The 20,131-nt window shown below is 37.0% G+C and overlaps 1 protein-coding gene across 4 annotated transcripts in view; it reads left to right on the top strand.

Moving 5' to 3' along the window:
* The window catches only part of LOC143025438 (26S proteasome regulatory subunit 6B), a 20,852-nt gene extending 739 nt beyond the window's left edge, over nucleotides 1–20,113 (top strand). The window contains exons 1-3 of one of the 4 annotated variants that reach the window (XM_076185103.1): nucleotides 2,369–2,506; nucleotides 15,816–16,013; nucleotides 18,875–20,113. In XM_076185103.1, the coding sequence (XP_076041218.1) occupies nucleotides 2,471–2,506; nucleotides 15,816–16,013; nucleotides 18,875–19,897 (1,257 nt within the window). In that variant the 5' untranslated portion in view covers nucleotides 2,369–2,470 and the 3' untranslated portion in view covers nucleotides 19,898–20,113. Of the gene's footprint in view, nucleotides 1–2,368; nucleotides 2,507–2,534; nucleotides 2,568–14,157; nucleotides 14,209–15,815; nucleotides 16,014–18,874 lie in introns of those variants that run through there. The other 3 variants (XM_076185105.1, XM_076185104.1, XM_076185106.1) reach the window with 3 other exon arrangements.
* The last annotated feature ends 18 nt before the right edge of the window (nucleotides 20,114–20,131 follow it).

Genomic DNA, 20,131 nt, shown 5'->3' with positions numbered 1-20,131 from the left:
GAAATAAAAAGATAGTAGTGTATAAAAGAGGGCTTTTGCCATTGGGCGATTGAGCGAGCGATTAATTGGCGGTCTGTACTGAGCGGGTTTGCTAACTTTGCTCGCACCTCACCTCGTACGTTTGGCAGCGATGTCAGCCCTCCATCCATCCACTGCCCGCAAATGGTGCCGGGATCGGACAGTTTGATGGTTTGCCCGATGAAATTGCCCGTTGTCGAGCAAAGCCCTCGTGCCCGGCGGGCAGTGCTCGACCGTGTGGACGTGGCTTTATAATTATACTTTGTAGTTCATTACATGTATATTGTTCTAGTAGACGTATACATAGAAGAAAAAAATGCTCCACACTCCTTATACCGTAAACATTAAATTAGATTATCACTTTTTTTTTTTACTATGAAATGAAATACCATGACGTAATATAACACTGGGCGACATGAATCCAGTCCACTTCCTACTCCTGACTTTTTTATTGTAATGTACATGATAAGAGAGAAACTGAAAAGGAAAGAAAACCCTGAAAGGAAAAACAAAAGAGGTCGGACATAGACGACACTTGTTTTACAAAGGATTACAAAGGCGGAGCATGCCGACAGGAGACCTTTTGGTCCATATGTAGGTCGGATGCGAAAAAAATCATATTAATAATAAAATAATAAATAAAAACTATAATAATGTAAATAGCAAATAAAATACATAAATAAATGCATAGGTATAGTTAAATAATAAACAAACAGGTAAATAGTAAATAATAATAAATTGACATATAACTAATGATAAATGAAAATCAGACAGACAAATGATAACAAAACAAAAACAAATTATATAAAATAAATTATAATCATTACAGCATCTTACTTAGGTATTTATCTAAATGATTCTTAAAGCTTCGAACTGAACTACATTGCACTACCTGTGCAGGAAGTTTATTCCATTCATTAACTACACGGTTGGCAAAGTTGTTTCTACCCACTTCCAAATTGAATCTATTTCCGGACAGTTTGAGACCATTGTTTCTTGTCTGATTCTCATTCAATGTGAAAATTTGGTCACTTTTGATGTTGTCAATTCCCTTTAAAATCTTAAAGACCTGTATCAAGTCACCTCTGAGTCTACGCTTTTTTAGGGAAAACAGATTCATGTGTTTTAGTCGATTTTCGTATGATTTATTTTTGATATTTGGAATCAGTTTTGTGTCTCGCCGTTGTACTTTTTCCAGTCTGTCAATGTCTTTAATGAGATTCGGTGACCATACGGAAACAGCATATTCCAAATGTGGACGAACTAACGATTTATATAGCTTGTTAATGAGTGATGGACTTTTGAAATCAAAAGATCGCGCAATCAGTCCCAGAATCTTATTTGCTTTCTCAGAGGCTGAAATACACTGCTTGGATGAATTGAGGTCGTTACTGATAATTACGCCGAGATCTTTTTCACTATCCACTTTTGTTAACGAATTTCCAAATAACTTGTAATCGTACTACTGTTATTTTTACCTATGTGCCTTACCTTGCATTTACTTGTGTTAAATTTCATTAGCCACTTTTCAGACCATTGCTGTAATTTATCTAAATCTTCTTGAATATCTAATTGGTTTGAGTGATCATTTGCCACTCCGCACAGTTTTGTATCATCAGCAAATTTGGAAACAGTAGATTTTAGTCCATGGTCTATATCATTTATATATACTATGAATAGCAGTGGCCCAAGAACGGAACCCTGAGGAACTCCACTTGCAACACTTTTCCATCCAGAAGATTTTCCATTTAAAACAACTCTCTGTTTTCGACCATTCAACCAATTACTAGTCCAACCTAATAGGCTACCACTTATTCCATGCAAAGCTGATTTAGTAAGTAGTCTTTCGTGTGGGACGGTATCAAAAGCTTTTGTTGTTTAGTCATTTATTAAGAGAGGGCTTTCACCTCTTTATGCTTTTATTACTATTCTGGCTACAACATCGTTTTCACGGTGTTCTCCACCATTTCCATCTTTGTTTTATTTAACGTTTCTATTTTTAACTCAAACATTTTCTGGTTTTGTTCATCTCACCCCATATCTACTCCCAACCTTAATTCACGCAGAATTAATATTATTGTTAATGAGGCAGTGCAATATAAGAATTCCTGTCCTCATATATATTTTTCAAGAGTTTCAGTGGAAGATTTTAAAGTAATGTACATCGATTTGGTATTTCAAGTATACTTTATTCATTAGTTTGTCACATCTAAATAAAGTCTTCCCTTAAATATAAGAGAACGTATTACATATATTACGTCGACTTTGTTAATGACTACCTCATTTAAGACATCATTGCTGATTGAATTATTTTGAAATCATAATTAGATAATTATGATTTGTTCCTATAATTTATTGCTTTGATAACAATGATTTAATTTTATAAAATTATTTTTGTCGACAAAATCCTTGTTGTGTTGACTTGTTTTCGCATTCAACCGATTGCCAGACGATGGAGGAAATAGGAATAACTGTTACACAAGAAAAGGTATGACGTTTTCGTAATTTGTAAAGAGAGAATACTAACAAAAATGCTTCATAGATGTGAAGTGAGTATTATTCATTCTAATAATTACAATCACATGCAAAAATTCTTGAAATCTTTTAGTAGTATCACTCACCAATGCCGACACTTGCCAAAAGTTACAAAGTAGAAAGGATTCTCCAGTCTAAGAGTCTTGGTGTTAAATTTCTACCATTTATCAAGATACAGAACATCTCCTTATTGTGGGGTCGTTTATTTCTGCTTACCCACACCAACGTCCATATATATATATTTTTTTTTCGGATTTCAATGTTGTCCTTCAAATCAGACGAGATGTGTAATCCTGTAATTTACAGAACTTAGTAAAGTTTTCAAACATTTTCCTTAATCTTATTTTTTTTTCTAGTGAACAAGGCTTGAGTTTGGTATAATTATTTTATCTACGTCTCTTTAATATACAAATAGTCCTATTTGTGTAGTTTTCTTTCAAAGTATTTAGGTAGGTCAAACACCACCAGAGTTAGCTAGGTCAACATGAAAATGGAATTCATGATATTTGAGCTGAAGTAGTTCTCATGGGATGCAAAAAGTCGCTATGAGTATAATGCAATTTGAATTATCCATCTAGCTGTCCTTGTTCTCGAGATATTGCATTTTGAATGGAATTAAATCGGGCCTATTTTCTCCCCGGAAATCGGGCCGAAACGTGCGGTCTGACGAATCGCCGATCGAACGTAAACAATGACGGTTTTTGCTGACAGGCACAATTTTATATAAAAATTTAGCATATGGTTGCATTATTTGACATATTTTCTTTAAGATGTGTGATTTCCATGTAACTTGATCATAGAATTACGTTTTTATCCTCTGCAAAATTACCCACCACAGCTACGAATACCTTCAAATTACATGAAAATCACACATTTTAAAGAAAATAGTTTGAATAATTCAACTATATGCAAGCTATTACACTAATAACACAATAGTAACAAACTTAATAGTGTAGTTTGATCCATACCACCAGTGATCATAGATAGCGGGCAGGACGAATCGTAGCTGTGGTCCGTAATATTACGGAGGATAAAAACGTAACTTCTCTTTGATCAAATTACATGAAAATCACACATTTTAAAGAAAATAGTTCAAATAATTCAACTATAAGTCTATTACGCTAATAACATAATAGTAAGAAACTTAATAGAGTGAAGTTTGATAAGATGGCGGGATGGATGTTGATGTTGTTATCCGATAATCCGACCCGATAGAAAAAAAAAACTAATTAATACCTGCGATTTCTCAGCTCTACCGTAACACGCTGCCTTTATTTTGGTATTAGAATAATCCGCGATACTAGTAGTTTTTCTTTATTATGGTCAGTTGCCACAACCGTAAATATGTTAGCTCATCTTTTACGTTGAAACATATGCCAATTTTCGATTTACTGCTGAATGCAGGCCGCCATGTTTATCTTATGTTTTTATTGACCGACATGTAACTGATGATGTGAATGTTTGAAATTTACTACGATCGTAGTAAATACACTCACACAACATTTTTATTAATTAACTTTCCCGCGGTATATAAATTTGGCCGTTTGAATGGCGTGCGCATAAAATGACGCGCTATTGTGCTCGTCATCGACGATGGCGCCTCTGGTGGTGTTTGACCTACCTAGCTAGGTAAATGGAATTCCTGATATTTGAGCTGAAGTAGTTCTCATGGGATGCAAAAAGTCGCTATGAGTATAATGCAATTTGAATTATCCATCTAGCTGTCCTAGTTCTCAAGATATTGCATTTTGAATGGAATTAAATCGGGCCTATTTTGTCCGAGGAAATCGGGCCGAAACGTGCGGTCTGACTGATCGCCGATCAAACGTAAACAATGACGGTTTTTACTGACAGGCACAATTTTATATAAAAAATTAGCATATGGTTGCATTATTTGACCTATTTTCTATAAGATGTGTGATTTCCATGTAATTTGATCATATAATTACGTTTTTATCCTCTGCAAAATTACCCACCACAGCTACGAATACTGTAAAATTACATGAAAATCACACATTTTAAAGAAAATAATTTGAATAATTCAATTATATGCAAGGTATTACGCTAATAACCCAATAGTAACAAACTTAATAGTGTAGTTTGATCCATACCACCAGTGATCATAGATAGCGGGCAGGACGAATCGTAGCTGTGGTCCGTAATATTACGGAGGATGAAAACGTAACTTCTCTTCGATCAAATTACATGAAACATTTTAAAGGAAATATTTAAAATAATTCAACTATAAGTCTATTACACTAATAACATAATAGTAAGAAACTTAATAGAGTGAAGTTTGGTCCATATCACCAGTGATAGATAAGATGGCGGGATGGATGTTGATGTTGTTATCCGATAATCCGACCCGATAGAAAAAAAAACTAATTTAAACAACCAATTTCTCAGCTCTACCATAACATACTGACTTTATTTTGGTATTAGAATAATCCACGATACTAGTAGTTTTGGTTAATTATGGTCAGTTGCCCGCACAATAAATTTGTTAGCTCATTTTTTACGTTGAAACATATACCAATTTTTTATATACTGCTGAATGCAGGCCGCCATGTTTATCTAATGTTTTTATTGACCGACATGTAACTGATGATGTGAATGTTTGAAATTTATTACGATCGTAGTAAATACACTCGCGCAACATTTTTATTAATTAAATTTCCCGCGGTATGTAAATTTGGCCGTTTGAACGGCGTGCGCATAAAATGACGCGCTATTGTGCTCGTCATCGACGGTGGCGCCTCTGGTGGTGTTTGACCTACCTAACCAGAGGCGCCACCGTCGATGACGATCACAATAGCGCGTCATTTTATGCGCACGCCATTCAAACGGCCAAATTTATATACCGCGGGAAAGTTAATTAATAAAAATGTTGTGTGAGTGTATTTACTACGATCGTAGTAAATTTCAAACATTCACATCATCAGTTACATGTCGGTCAATAAAAACATAAGATAAACATGGCGGCCTGCATTCAGCAGTAAATCGAAAATTGGCATATGTTTCAACGTAAAAGATGAGCTAACATATTTACGGTTGTGGCAACTGACCATAATAAAGAAAAACTACTAGTATCGCGGATTATTCTAATACCAAAATAAAGGCAGCGTGTTACGGTAGAGCTGAGAAATCGGAGGTATTAATTAGTTTTTTTTTTTATCGGGTCGGATTATCGGATAACAACATCAACATCAACCCGCCATCTTATCAAACTTCACTCTATTAAGTTTCTTACTATTATGTTATTAGCGTAATAGACTTATAGTTGAATTATTTGAACTATTTTCTTTAAAATGTGTGATTTTCATGTAATTTGATCAAAGAGAAGTTACGTTTTTATCCTCCGTAATATTACGGACCACAGCTACGATTCGTCCTGCCCGCTATCTATGATCACTGGTGGTATGGATCAAACTACACTATTAAGTTTGTTACTATTGTGTTGTTAGTGTAATAGCTTGCATATAGTTGAATTATTCAAACTCTTTTCTTTAAAATGTGTGATTTTCATGTAATTTTACGGTATTCGTAGCTGTGGTGGGTAATTTTGCAGAGGATAAAAACGTAATTCTATGATCAAGTTACATGGAAATCACACATCTTAAAGAAAATATGTCAAATAATGCAACCATATGCTAAATTTTTATATAAAATTGTGCCTGTCAGCAAAAACCGTCATTGTTTACGTTCGATCGGCGATTCGTCAGACCGCACGTTTCGGCCCGATTTCCTCGGACAAAATAGGCCCGATTTAATTCCATTCAAAATGCAATATCTCGAGAACAAGGACAGCTAGATGGATAATTCAAATTGCATTATACTCATAGCGACGTTTTGCATCCCATGAGAACTATTGCAGCTCAAATATCAGGAATTCCATTTTCATGTTGACCTAGCTAAAGTATTTGCTTTCCAAAATAATTTTCATATTTTGTTAAATAAAAGTAGTCTATGATTCATTATGTGTAAGTAAATACTCAATAGGAACAATTTCAGGGGTTATTTTGTGTAAACGGTATTATTTAATTGTATACAGTGACACCTACGTGATTTTAAATTATGAATATAATATATGAATGGGTAAATGTTCAGTTTTGCACATGGGCACAATATAGCAATAGAAAATTAATTATTTTGTAAATTGTAGTGTATCAACATAATATGCAATTTTGTGGGTGGAAATAATAAACAAAAAAGTTGCTAAAACAGATTTCATAAGTAACGGAGTCGCTCCGGAATGGTATGCCATGTTTGTTATGATAGATGCTGACGTCGAAGAAATGAAAGGATGATAAATTGAAATTCGTCTAAACTAATTAACCTAACCTAACTTGTATAAATCAGTACCTGCAATTTATGTCTTCCGGATCGTCGTCGTCGTGAGAGACGTTGGCGGGCTTTTCAACCACTTTCTCAGATTGCAGCTTGAAGGAATGCATGGATTTCAGCTCCATAGCATTCCTTCAAGAAAATGTACCTTGTGAGGTACTGTCGGAAGTACTGAGGCCGTGATGTCCATCTTGTAACTGACGTTTCAAATAGACTGGGCAGATGACAAACGCTCGACAGATGACAAGATGGTGTCCCAATCCTATGTTACCAACTTCGTTTGTTAGCAGATTTGCTTGTAGCAAGGTATTTTTTATTCTCATTTCTGCCCAGAAAATTGCATATTACGTTCATGTATTATAATTCATAAAATTAATATTTTATTTTCTAGCACTATATCGCGCCCATGTGCAAAACTGAACAAATACCCATGAATGTAATATGCGATTTTCTAGGCAGAAATAAAAAACAAAAAATATTGCTACAAGCAAATTTACTAACGAATGAAGCCACTATGATACAGTATGGATGCCATGCCAGTCCAGTTGGTAGCAGGTTCATCTGCCCCAATGACGATGCGCCCCAAGTTCATTCGTACCAGAAGTTGGGGTATTATTTTAGTTGTGCACACCTGCACGAAATAGCATTATGAAATCAAATATTTATTATGTAAATTATAATGCATGAATGTATTATTTGATTTTCTTGGCAGAAATAAAAAATAATAAACTTTGCTACAAGCAAATTTATTAACAAACAAAGTTGCTATACCCGTTGCACTGAGAACTGGCCGTTAGGGCGGAGCACTGGGAGTTCCCCTGTGGTGCCACATCTAATTATTTCATAATTTTATTTTATTTTATAATTCTATTTTATGATTTTATAATGTTGCCACATATGATTATATTATAATTTTTGTCACACACCACCACTGAGGTAAAAATCAAAGCAATGTTTTCTATACAAAGGTTTCGTTTCTTCGAGTGTAGACATGGCATATGGAAAAGAGAGAGCGACGTTGCCGCTACATCTAATCTCTGGCCCCGCCCCCCTCACACTGCATTCAGAAAACATTGCATCCACACGCACGTTCTCGCCATGGATGCCCAAGTGTGGCAACACCGGGAAATCTCCTAGCCCCGCCTTATCGGTCATTTCTCCTTGCGCTGACTATAGGATACAGTATGGATGCCAGTCCAGTCACTATAAGATGATGGTTTTCATGTTGCAAACTGGGTGTTCACCAACTCCAGGTGATGTTAATAAGCACTGTTACAAAGACAATAGGGCTTCCTTGGACTTTGAGAGAACACGGGGTTCTGTCGTCATCTGTTAATTGCCCAAGGTACAATAATCAGGCCGTCAGCATCCGTGACGATGATGAATACCCAGATGATCTTTAGAATTTGAGGTATTGAATAGCTTTGGTTGTGTTAGGTTAGAATAGACTGTCATCCTTTCATTTCTTCGACCTCGGCACCTATTGAAACAAACATGGTGTATCATTCAACCATTGTGACTTTGTTAGAAAATGTGTTATAGCAACTTTTTGCTATCGATTTCTGCCAAGAAAATCGCATATTTTGTTGATCTATTATGATTTACAAAATGATTAATTTTCTATTGCTATATTGTATAGGTGTGCACAATTAAAATTTTACTGTGTAAACAGTTACTTCTTTTTCATTAGTTTTAAATTATTGAGATGATACTTCTGGAGTATAATGAGATATTACTCCAGAATTGCACACCTGAGCAATATATAAATAAAAAATTTGGGTATTTTTTAGTAAATTTTTGGAAGTGCACACTCACAGGATATAACATTAGAAAATTAGATATTAATTTGTTGAATTATAATACATGAATGCAGTATGCAATTTTCTTGAAATAAATTACAAAAAATCTTGCTACAAGCAAATCTATTAATGAACGAAGCCACTAGGATACGGTCCAAACACCATGTTGTCATCTCTCCAGTCCAGTCACTGTCAGTTAGACAACGGCTTTTGTGTGGACTGGGGGTTTTCCAACTCCAGGTAACGCTGATAAGCGCTGTTATAAAGGGGCATTGGAAAAGAGTAAGGATGGGAGAGGACAGAAGATAGGGGTGAATGGAGAATGGTTGTGTATGGATGATGCTGTGGTGCATGGGGGTGTGGGAGTATGTATGAGAAATTGACGCAGCCTGAAGGGATTTCTCTCCGTCTTCTCCTTTTCTGCATGAGGGTACAGAGAGGGGAGTCGCCGATGTAATGAAGCAGCCTTGCTGTGTATGTGCTGTGTCTTGCAGCGCTTCTTCTGACCCAGGGCAGTATACAAGATGCAGGGATGATCTGTCATCCAGGAGGTGCCAAGATAAGAGGGAGGGAAGGGGGTAGAGGTGAGTGGAGTATGTTAGGGATGGAATGGGTGGGAGGGTTTTTTATGCCTTTATTTTTTGGCTACCTCCCTTTGGCATGAGTATGTACTAAGCCAATAGGTAGGTATTACTTGGAGAGGTTCCGACGTCAGTCCTCACAGCCATAGTGATCTACCGCTTGAGCACAAAATTTTCAAATTTGGTTTAACCCTTAAATTCTTGTTGCATATGAAAGACCATTTCATTAGAAACAAAATACTTTTTAATTATTTTTTAAATAGCTTAAGATAAGGGAGATACAATTTTTTTTTTTTTTTTCCGAATTTTATTTGTAAAGATTTTGGTAAAGAAATACACACAAACTCTAAACCACTGGTCCAATTTTAATGAAATTTGGAATACATGGGTTTTATTGGTCAACAAATCATGTGGGCACGTCAAAGACAATATGGGACATTTGCATTTCCATGGCAATGATTAAGTTGTCAAAACAATCCATAAAATCCAAACTGCTGGTACAATTTAAATGCAACTTGGCATATGAAGGTTTTATGGGTCAACAAATCACCTGAGCATGTAAAAAACAATATAGGACCCTCCTTTTATGCTATTCTTACTAACACTGATCATGTTGCCATGGCAAAGATTAAGACAGTACACATGAATCCGTGGGCGGTGCCACCATCGCGGATGGCATTTTGCCGCAGCAATTTTGAGTTACCCATTCGACTAGGTTCTCCTGAGTTTGAACTCTGGTAGCATGTGCAGGTGGTTCAAAATGTCTTTCTGTTCTAGAAGTTTACAGTTTTCTAAATAGGATTGCTGCTAGATGGCATCAAGCGGCAAAACTTGATGATCCAAAACTCATTTCCTGCTGTAATATGCACTGCTGCATCATGAACAACGATCTTGAAATTGCTCGTTTCTGGGTAAAAATGTTGAAAAACACATGTATCACAATAAAAAGTTCATATAATGCTTTCTTCCCTTTAAATTTCCACTCTGAAAACTAAATTGCCATTGCAACTATCTAAATTTATGTTTAAATCTGTGAAAATCCATCAATTTTTTAAGAACTACATCTAAACTTCTAGAACGGAGAAATTTTGAATTTCCTGCATACGAGTTGAACACAGTTCAAACTCAAGGTACATCAGTCGAAAGGATTGCAAGAAATGGCGGTGTAAACATTGCATCTGTGATGGTGGCGCTGTGTGCGGACATGCTTGTACCTACAATAGGGCTTCCTTGGACTTTATGAGAGAACGGTTCTGCTGTCGTAAAATCGGTTTAAGCCAAGAAAATCGCCAATTATGTTGATGTATTATAATTGACAAAATTAATACTTAATATTGCTTAATTAATACTTAATATTGCTATATCACGTACTTGTTCACTTCAAAAAAATTATCCCTACATGATATTGCATTAGAAAATTAAATCTCAATTTTGGAAAATAAATACATCCATATAATTACATTTTTCAGTATTAGTTGTGCACACCTATGCATGTCAATTGGGCCAGTGGTTTGGATTTTATTGATGATAATCTGAAAATTGACAACTTCATGGTTGCCATGAAAAGGCAAATATGGTATGATGGAGATGTCTCACATTGTTTTTGACATGCTCATGTGATTTGTTGATCGTTAAAACCCAAGTTTACCGAATTTCAATAAAATTGGACCAGTGGTTTAGAGTTAATGTATATTTCTTTACCGGAATCTTTACAAATTACCACCCTTAATTCTAACATTTTGTTATGGTAAAGTCAAGCCAAAATGCGGGCTAAAAAAATCATTCAAAAAATCGTATCTCCTTTATTTTTCAAGCTATTCAAAAAATTTAAAAAGCATTTTGTTTCTAATAAAGTTGTCTTTCATATGCAACAATAAGTTAAGGGGTAAATTATTTTTGAAAATTTTGTGCCCGTACCTATATATTGTGTAGGTGTACAGTAGCCGCGAAAAGTTTGGGCGCAAAATTATAGGTGCCCCAACTTTCCCCTAAACTCAAAACATGCGAAAAATACAACTTTCCACCCAAACTTTTCGCTATTTTTCAATGCTAGCGTTTGTACCCGTATTTAGCCGAGACAATACACACTATTTGGCAACTCTGTTTAGGCACACTCGATGTCACATGGAGTCACTTTCTAAACATCTCTCACGGAGAGTAGTCTTTTTTTTTGCGGTGGTCTCTGTTTTTGTGCCTTGATATCTCCGTAATGGGAAGTGGTAAAGAGCTGGAAAGAGACACAGTTGTTACAATCATAACCCTCTATAAGGAGGGTTATAAGTGTAAAGATATTGCTACTCGTGTGGGAATTGGAGTGCGTCAAGTGCAAAAGTGGACCAAGAAATTTCGAGAGGAAGGAAGTGACATCATTCGTACTCCAAAGCATCGCTCTGGTCGGCCAAGGAAGATATCAAATCGTACTTCTACGGTTCTAACTGCCTCCTAATAACCGTAGGAGGCAGTTAGAACCGTAGAAGTACGATTTGATATCTTCCTTGGCCAACCAGAGCGATGCTTTGGAGTACGAATGATGTCACTTCCTTCGTCTCGAAATTTCTTGGTCCACTTTTGCACTTGACGCACTCCAATTCCCACACGAGTAGCAATATCTTTACACTTATAACCCTCCTTATAGAGGGTTATGATTGTAACAACTGTGTCTCTTTCCAGCTCTTTACCACTTCCCATTACGGAGATATCAAGGCACAAAAACAGAGACCACCGCAAAAAAAAAGACTACTCTCCGTGAGAGATGTTTAGAAAGTGACTCCATGTGACATCGAGTGTGCCTAAACAGAGTTGCCAAATAGTGTGTATTGTCTCGGCTAAATACGGGTACAAACGCTAGCATTGAAAAATAGCGAAAAGTTTGGGTGGAAAGTTGTATTTTTCGCATGTTTTGAGTTTAGGGGAAAGTTGGGGCGCCTATAATTTTGCGCCCAAACTTTTCGCGGCCACTGTACACATATAAAAATTTAACCATTTTTCTTTGTGGAATCAATAATAGAAGAGGTTGCTAAAAGTGATAAACTTACAAACAGAGCTGCTGGGGTTGCTTGAGATGTCATCTTTGTTTTGATAGGTTGAGTGGTTGAAGAAATTGAAGCATGATAAATTTGTTTATTCTAACCTAACCTACTTAGTAATCCAATACCTGTAATTCTATAGGTTATCAGACTCCCATTAATTCGTCTGTGACAGGAAATAAAAACAAACATGGTGTCTTGAAGCTTGCTGATGTCCAAGGTGTAGCTAGTGTGTACCTTTTAGCAACTTATTTTATTATTAATTTCTGCCATTAAAAGTTTATATTAAATTGATGTTTTATAATTTACAAAATTGATGTTTAATTTTCTATTGATATATTGCTTAGGTGTGTACATCTGGAGATAAACTTATAGGCCTGTCTGACAATATGATTTGCTCCCATACTTGTCTTGTACCTTGCCTTCTTTGCAATACTATGTGTTGCTTTCAGATGGAATGGGTGGGAATAATTTTATGCCTTTTCCTTTTTGGCTACCTCCCTTGTAAGGGGATAAAAGTCTTGGTATATGTATGTATACTTTCAGATAATTCTTGTATGGGGGTGAGAGGAGTCTGTTGTAATGATGTTAGGTCTGGGATAAAATTCCAGAATCATGCAAGCAGATATTTGATACGAAACCTATGTTATCCAATAGCTCCTAGCCAAACCTAGCCTAACTTAACCTAACTTAACCTAACAATTGCATAGAAAAAGTAGATCTTTCACATGCAAAAAAGAAAAATGAAAAGTGTGTTTGTATGATACTGGAATGGAACCAGTTCTGGTATGAAGGTAGAGGTGTATCTTATCTCCATAAGTCCTGCCGAAACTGCTATTCCTGAGTAATCATAGGTTTTGGCAGTATTAGGACTTCATGCATCCATCTTATTATATTGTGTAAGCACAAACAGCTGAATGAAAAAAGAAAAAGATGTTAGGGGAGATTATTACTTAGAGATATACAACAACACATCACCTGCATGACACACTATATCCATGTTGGAAAGGTAGTGTTCAGAACAAAAGATTGTTTCCCTTTTCTATTTATTTTCCAACAAACAAGTTTTTCAAACACTTCAGATTATTACCATGTTATCCCACACTCAGTCACGTAATATAGAAGTTCATAAGTTAGTTCACAAGTTCCTGTACACATACTTTATCACTGACTTTCTATATCTGTCCTCTCTCTGTTTTTGTCTCTCCTGTCTGACCTATGATTAAGTAGACTCATTAAATTACTCTTTTTTATATCTCTTATTTCTGCTTCCTGACATTGTACATTTTTTTTTTCTCCTCTCTCACTTATGCAGTATAGTATTAGAAAATTAAATATTAATTTTGTAAATTATATCAATGTAATATTTTTCCTGGTGGAAATCAATACCAGAAAATGTTGCTAAAACTGATACAAAAACAAATGAAGTCACTTTGACTCCATTAAATGCTGTCTTTGTTTTGATAGATTCGGAGGTCGCAAACAGCAACCCTGATGACCTCTAGAATTATAGGTATTGCATTACTAAATGCAGTTTAGATTGGTAGGTTAGGTAAGGTAGGTTATAGAATAGAGGAATTTATCATTGAAACAATGACTAAGGCCTGGAAAAAAAAATTGCTGGCCTTGGTCTGAGCATGCATATAATTCAGTGTTCCCAAATATGACATAAACACATCAGCTAAATGGAAATACCATTGAAAATTATCACCTACAGGGGAGGTTTCAAAAACTTTAAGGAAATCTACTCTAAAAGTATCATAATTACAGTTTAATAAGGCTGCCATCATTTCAGCTGCCAGTGAGTTTGGGACAAGATGAAACCTCACAAACGAGATATCAGAACCATTACAGACATTAGTATTCACTATGGTCTCCTCACATTGTTGGAGGAAGGATTCAGATGTAAGAGGGTAAATGTAGTATTAGCCATTGTCTAAGGTGAAGTTTGGTTGCTGATAAATGATAGCAACTTCTGTTTAGTAGACATTGGTAAAGGAGGCCAAGATAGCTTTGTACCATGCCATAGTAACATTAACACAAGAAAAGATAAAAATAAATTGTTAATGTATACATTAATTATTGTGACCACTTAAGCATGTGTCCCTTGAAGGATGATGAAACCATCTGGGCTGGTGATCGTAAAATGAATCCAACACTCGGGAATTCCCTAAAAAAAAAAAAGTAAACAGTAATACTAATTTTCTTAAAGATAGAAAATTAAAAAAAAGCATTACAGCAAAGTGATAACCATACAATAACTAAGGGAAAGGAAGATGGCCAAAGAGAATGACATTCCAATATGGCTGCCTATGACGTAGGGAACACGGCTACCTATCTATGACATAAGCAGTATGGCTGCCTGGACATTAACTATTTGAATTTCACACAAAAAAATGGGATCTTGATACTTGCATGCTTAACTAGAACTGGAAAATATGTATTCACAAGATTGTTAACTAATAATTTGAACATCACCAGTCTTCAGAGGCGTGGGTTTGGATTCCACCGCTGCCACCAAAATGTTATGGGTGGCACTGGGAAATTGTGTAACAAGTCAGCATTCAATACATACACCAAAATATACAAAAGCATGCTTACACTTTGAAGGTTAAGACAATACTGATGCCTCAATTCATTACCAACCCATATTTGGCAGCAAAACTCGTAGAGGTGCACTTAGGCTTAATATTGGTTCTTACATACATTGTACTTACAGTTTAATCACAGTACAACACACTCAATATTCAATAATAAAATTAATGGCTCACAATACACCTAAATGGTTAATAATGTAATAAATGGGAAAAATATATGCAGACCATCACAGTTTTCCATTTTGTTAAACTCAAGATAATTATAATTAGAAGCACTATATGGGTAACTAAAAAAAAAAACACTCAAGAAAACTTTGTAATCTGTACTATTTCACATTTCCTGTGGTACCATTTACCACAGTGGCTCTTAACCTTTTTATTACTATGCCACTTCTAGGAATTTGTCCTTCCTTCCATGCCCCCCTTGCATCTATGAATAAAATTTCCTCCCCTATTATAGAATTAAAAATGTGTTCTTGTCTTTTTTTTTTTTTTTTTAATATGAATTAGTCACACTTAGATACTTGACAATGCTTTTTAGCAAAAATAAAAATAAATAAAATGCACTACTTGTGCATTTTTTCATTATTTGATCATAAGATAATAACATATAATTTGAGAAATTTCTGTTTTTTCCCAAGGGCTTGGGCCCCCCTTATAAATTACTTATGCCCCCCCCCCCCCCCAAGGGAGGTGGACCCCCAGGTGAAGAATCACTTATTTGCAATAATACTTTTTAACCATTTGTCTCATGTGAAACAAGTTACAATCTTGGCAGTTTTCAAATTCATGTCTATACCCACATCTTCGTTCACAGCTACATTTAACAGTATCCAGGCCCAACAATTGTGCAACTTTGCCTATGTTTTGTCGAATTATGAATACATTTACTAGAATGTAATTCACTTTTTGCAGGTGGAAGACCCACTTGAAACCAAAGGATCTATGGTGCCCTCCTTCAGCTCTCTCAGCGGTGACACCTCAGCTGCTTCAGATGAATACAACACATACAAAAGGCTTCTACAGAACCTGGAGTACTTGAAGGTGCAGGAGGACTACATTAAGGATGAGCTTCACAATCTCAAGAAGGAGTACAGACATGCTCAGGAAGAGGTATTTTGTTGGTGACTTTTAAGATTGAGAGAAGCGAGTAAATGCCTTGGTGGATTAAAGAGTGTAATGAGGAATAGACATTTAGGAATGGATGCGAAGAGGAGACTGTATGAAGGAGTGATTGTGCCAACAACACTGTATGGGGCAGAAACGTGGAACATAAGAGAAGGAGTTTGAATGTGTTTGAGATGAGGTGTCTGAGAAGTATGGTGGGGGTTACTAGGCTAGATAGAGTGAGAAATGAGGAGGTGAGGAGGAGAACAGGGGTGAAAAAGGAACTGGGAGATAGGGTTGATGAAAGAATATTAGGATGGTTTGGACACATGGAAAGAATGAGTGAAGAAAGACTAGTAAAAGAGGTATGGAAGGCAGATGTGGAGGGAGTGAACATGAGGGGACGTCCTAGGATGAGGTGGATGGATGGGGTGAAGGGGGCTTTGGGGAAGAGGGGAATGTCTGTTGATGAAGGAAGGGAGAGGACGGAAGACAGGTGAGTGGAGAATGGTTGTATATGGATGATGTTGTGATTGCATGAGGAGGAATGGGCGTGTGAGAAAAATTTGACGCAGCCCGAAGGGATTTCTCCCTGTCCTCTCCTTATATGCAAGGGGGGTCGCCGATTAAATGAAGCGGCCTTGCTGTGGATGTGCTGTGTCTTGCGACACTGCTTCTGACCCAGGGCGGTGGGCAAGGTGCAGGGATGACCCGTCATCCAGGAGGTGCTCAGATGAGATGTGTGGAGTGTATTTAGGGATGAAATGGGTGGGAGTGTTTTTATGCCTTTCCCTTTTTGGCTACCTCCCTTGAAAGGGGGAAAAAGCCTTGGTATATGTATGTATGTATGACTTTTAATTTAGAAGTGTTCTTTTGTGTTCAGGGAATGTCATTCACATGGAATTTCTATTAGTTTAAGAATCATGAATGATTCATGATTAAGAATTAACCTCATAACCATGTGTGAAAAAATGTATGTAGATGTCAGTCTGTTTTGTATAAAGGAAGATATTCCATGGCTATTACATATAGTACAATTTCTAGTATGGAATCCAGTAAGAATGTCTCAAACTTGTATGTCATTGATGTATTGATCCAAACTTCAATTTTTAGAATTAGTTCATCAAAATGATTGCCTCTTTTAATACCAGTTATTTCTCTTATTGCTGTAATCAGTTCTTCCATTTTGTATGTATATATATATCTAAACTAACTGTGTACACAGTTCCTGTTTTTGCTGTCATATATTTATTGGCATTGTTTTAATTTGAGGGGCCTGTGATAGGACCCTGCACATTGGTCTTGGGAAGTGGATATCCCTCTATCCATTTTCTCATCCCAACAACTGTCACCTTTCTCAGGAGGTGTAGCCTCAAGAGGCTGATAAGTCTAGATCAGGCCCAAGATTTCTCCATTAGTATCAACCATTCCTCCTTTTTTGTTGTTCACGTATGTAGAAATAACAGCAGGTGCTTGCCTCGTCTTTATACCAACCAGTAACATAGAAAGTAGGATGAGACAAGACACCGTTCAGTGTTCCTTTCTGGAGAGATATCTTGGAGTGCTCAAGGGCCTTGTTGACTACAGAACTCCTGTTCTATGATCTGTATAGAATAGTTTTTACATAGAACCTCTTTATATTAATACCTTTTTATTGCTACATTTGACAAAATTCACTTGCATGATCAGGCAGTCTGAGCAGACAGTACTTTACAGTTTTTTAAGGTGATTACTGTCCCAATATTTTTTTCCATAAGGTTGCTCATAATACAATCATAGTAGGATTCAATTTTCAGAAATATTAATAATAAATGATAAAAATCATATAGCAAGGGAGACCTGCACTGTGAAGCTACAAGTTTCCAGTGGAAAGTTTAAGACACCAATTATGTTATTATTAGTTTAGAAAAAAATATTATATATAGACCTGTTTACTTTCACTTCACACAGGTTTAGTATGTTTTACAAGTAATATTACAGAGTAGAAGCAGGTCTCACCTCTTCCCCCTCTCCTCTCCCTTTATATTCTCCCTGCCACTGTCTCTCCTCTCCTTCTCCCTACTCTCCCCATCTGTCCTCTTTACCCTATCTCTAGTCTCTCCATTATCTCCTTCCCATCTCTCGTCTCCTTCCCTCTTCTGTCCCTTCTCTCCCTCTTCTACCTGTCCTCTGTCTCTTCTCCCCTTCATCTTCCCCCACCTGTCCTTCCTCTTCCACCACTCATCACCCCACACGTTTCTCTCTTCCCCTTCTCTTTCTCTCCCCTCTTTCACTTCTTTCCCCTCTCTTTCCCCTCCCCCTCCCCCTCCTCTCTTCTCTCCCCTCTCGCACACTCTTTCTTTCTTTTGTTCTCTGTGTGTCTCTCCACTCTCTCCCTCTACTGTGCACTTCCATGTTGATAAACACAATTCACATAGGGTTCCAGTTTACAGAAATAGTAAATTTAGTTGATAAAGCATACGAATAACTGGTAATGTTCTAACTGGTGCCTCATGTTTCATGAAATGGTAACATGTAGCTCCATAGGAGATAACTACAGTTGAGATATACTTATCTCTTAAGAAGAAGCATTTGGACTGATACTTATGTTGTATTAGTGTAATTCTCTGCATCATCAGCTGGCAGGAGAGACAAAGCAGGTAGTAATTTTCCTTTGTGTGTCACAGGGGAGGAGGGGGACTCATTTAGGTCAGTAAATCATGGGCCTGGTCTAGACTTGGGTGACAGGTGTTACACCTCCAGATGGAGGCAAAGGTGTTGATCATTTCGAAGATGGGTAGTAAGGGAGACTGTTTTCTCCAATGACCATCATGTAGAACCACAATTTCAAGGTAGGTAATCTTATTGATGGTGTTTTGTAATTTCAGGTCAAACGTATCCAGAGCGTCCCCCTTGTCATAGGACAGTTCCTAGAGGCTGTGGATCAGAACACAGGAATTGTTGGATCCACAACTGGTTCCAACTATTATGTGCGGATACTTTCTACCATCGACAGAGAACTGCTTAAACCTTCAGCATCTGTTGCATTGCACAAACACAGCAATGCTCTTGTGGACGTGCTGCCTCCTGAAGCGGATTCATCCATTTCCATGCTCCAGGCAGATGAGAAACCTGATGTCGCATACTCAGACATAGGAGGTCTGGATATGCAGAAACAAGAAATTCGTGAGGCAGTGGAACTTCCTCTTACCCACTTTGACTTGTACAAGCAGATTGGTATAGATCCCCCCAGAGGTGTGCTCATGTTTGGCCCACCAGGGTGTGGAAAAACCATGCTGGCAAAGGCAGTTGCCCATCACACCACAGCCTCTTTCATTCGAGTAGTTGGGTCAGAATTTGTTCAGAAATATTTAGGAGAAGGTCCTCGTATGGTTCGTGATGTTTTCCGACTTGCTAGAGAGAATGCACCTGCCATCATCTTCATTGATGAGATTGATGCCATTGCCACCAAACGTTTTGATGCTCAAACAGGTGCTGATCGTGAGGTACAGCGTATTCTCTTGGAGTTGTTGAACCAGATGGATGGTTTTGATCAGACAACAAATGTGAAGGTAATTATGGCAACCAACCGAGCTGACACACTTGATCCAGCTCTACTACGTCCTGGTCGGCTTGATCGAAAAATTGAATTTCCTCTTCCAGACCGAAGACAGAAACGTCTGATTTATACAACCATCACAAGCAAGATGAACCTCAGTGAGGACGTAGACTTGGAAGATTATGTGGCAAGGCCTGATCGTATTTCAGGTGCTGATATTAATGCCATCTGCCAGGAGGCTGGCATGCACGCTGTAAGGGAGAACAGGTATATTGTTCTCGCTAAAGATTTTGAAAAGGCATACAAAAACAATGTAAAGAAGGATGAGTCTGACCATGAGTTCTATAAATAAGTCTGTAGGTTATTTATTTTTGGATTGGTTTTATATGGACACAAGGTGACGAGAAGATGCTGCTAACAGTTTTGGGTTAGATGAACAATCAGTTAATCCATTGCCCCAGGTCTCTAATATAGAAGACCTGTGGTCTAAAGATCAACAACATAGGCATATTTCTATGTATGTATTAAATGATGTATTGAGAAATTTTATTAAAATATCAGATACTTACCTAGCTTTTCTTTGGAC

Source organism: Oratosquilla oratoria, chromosome 5 (genome assembly GCF_046742065.1).
Source record: "Oratosquilla oratoria isolate Oo_2021 chromosome 5, ASM4674206v1, whole genome shotgun sequence".
In the NCBI taxonomy this organism is placed as follows: domain Eukaryota; kingdom Metazoa; phylum Arthropoda; class Malacostraca; order Stomatopoda; family Squillidae; genus Oratosquilla; species Oratosquilla oratoria.
Note: the sequence above shows the minus strand (reverse complement) of the source record. Positions and strands in the feature narration are given on the sequence as shown.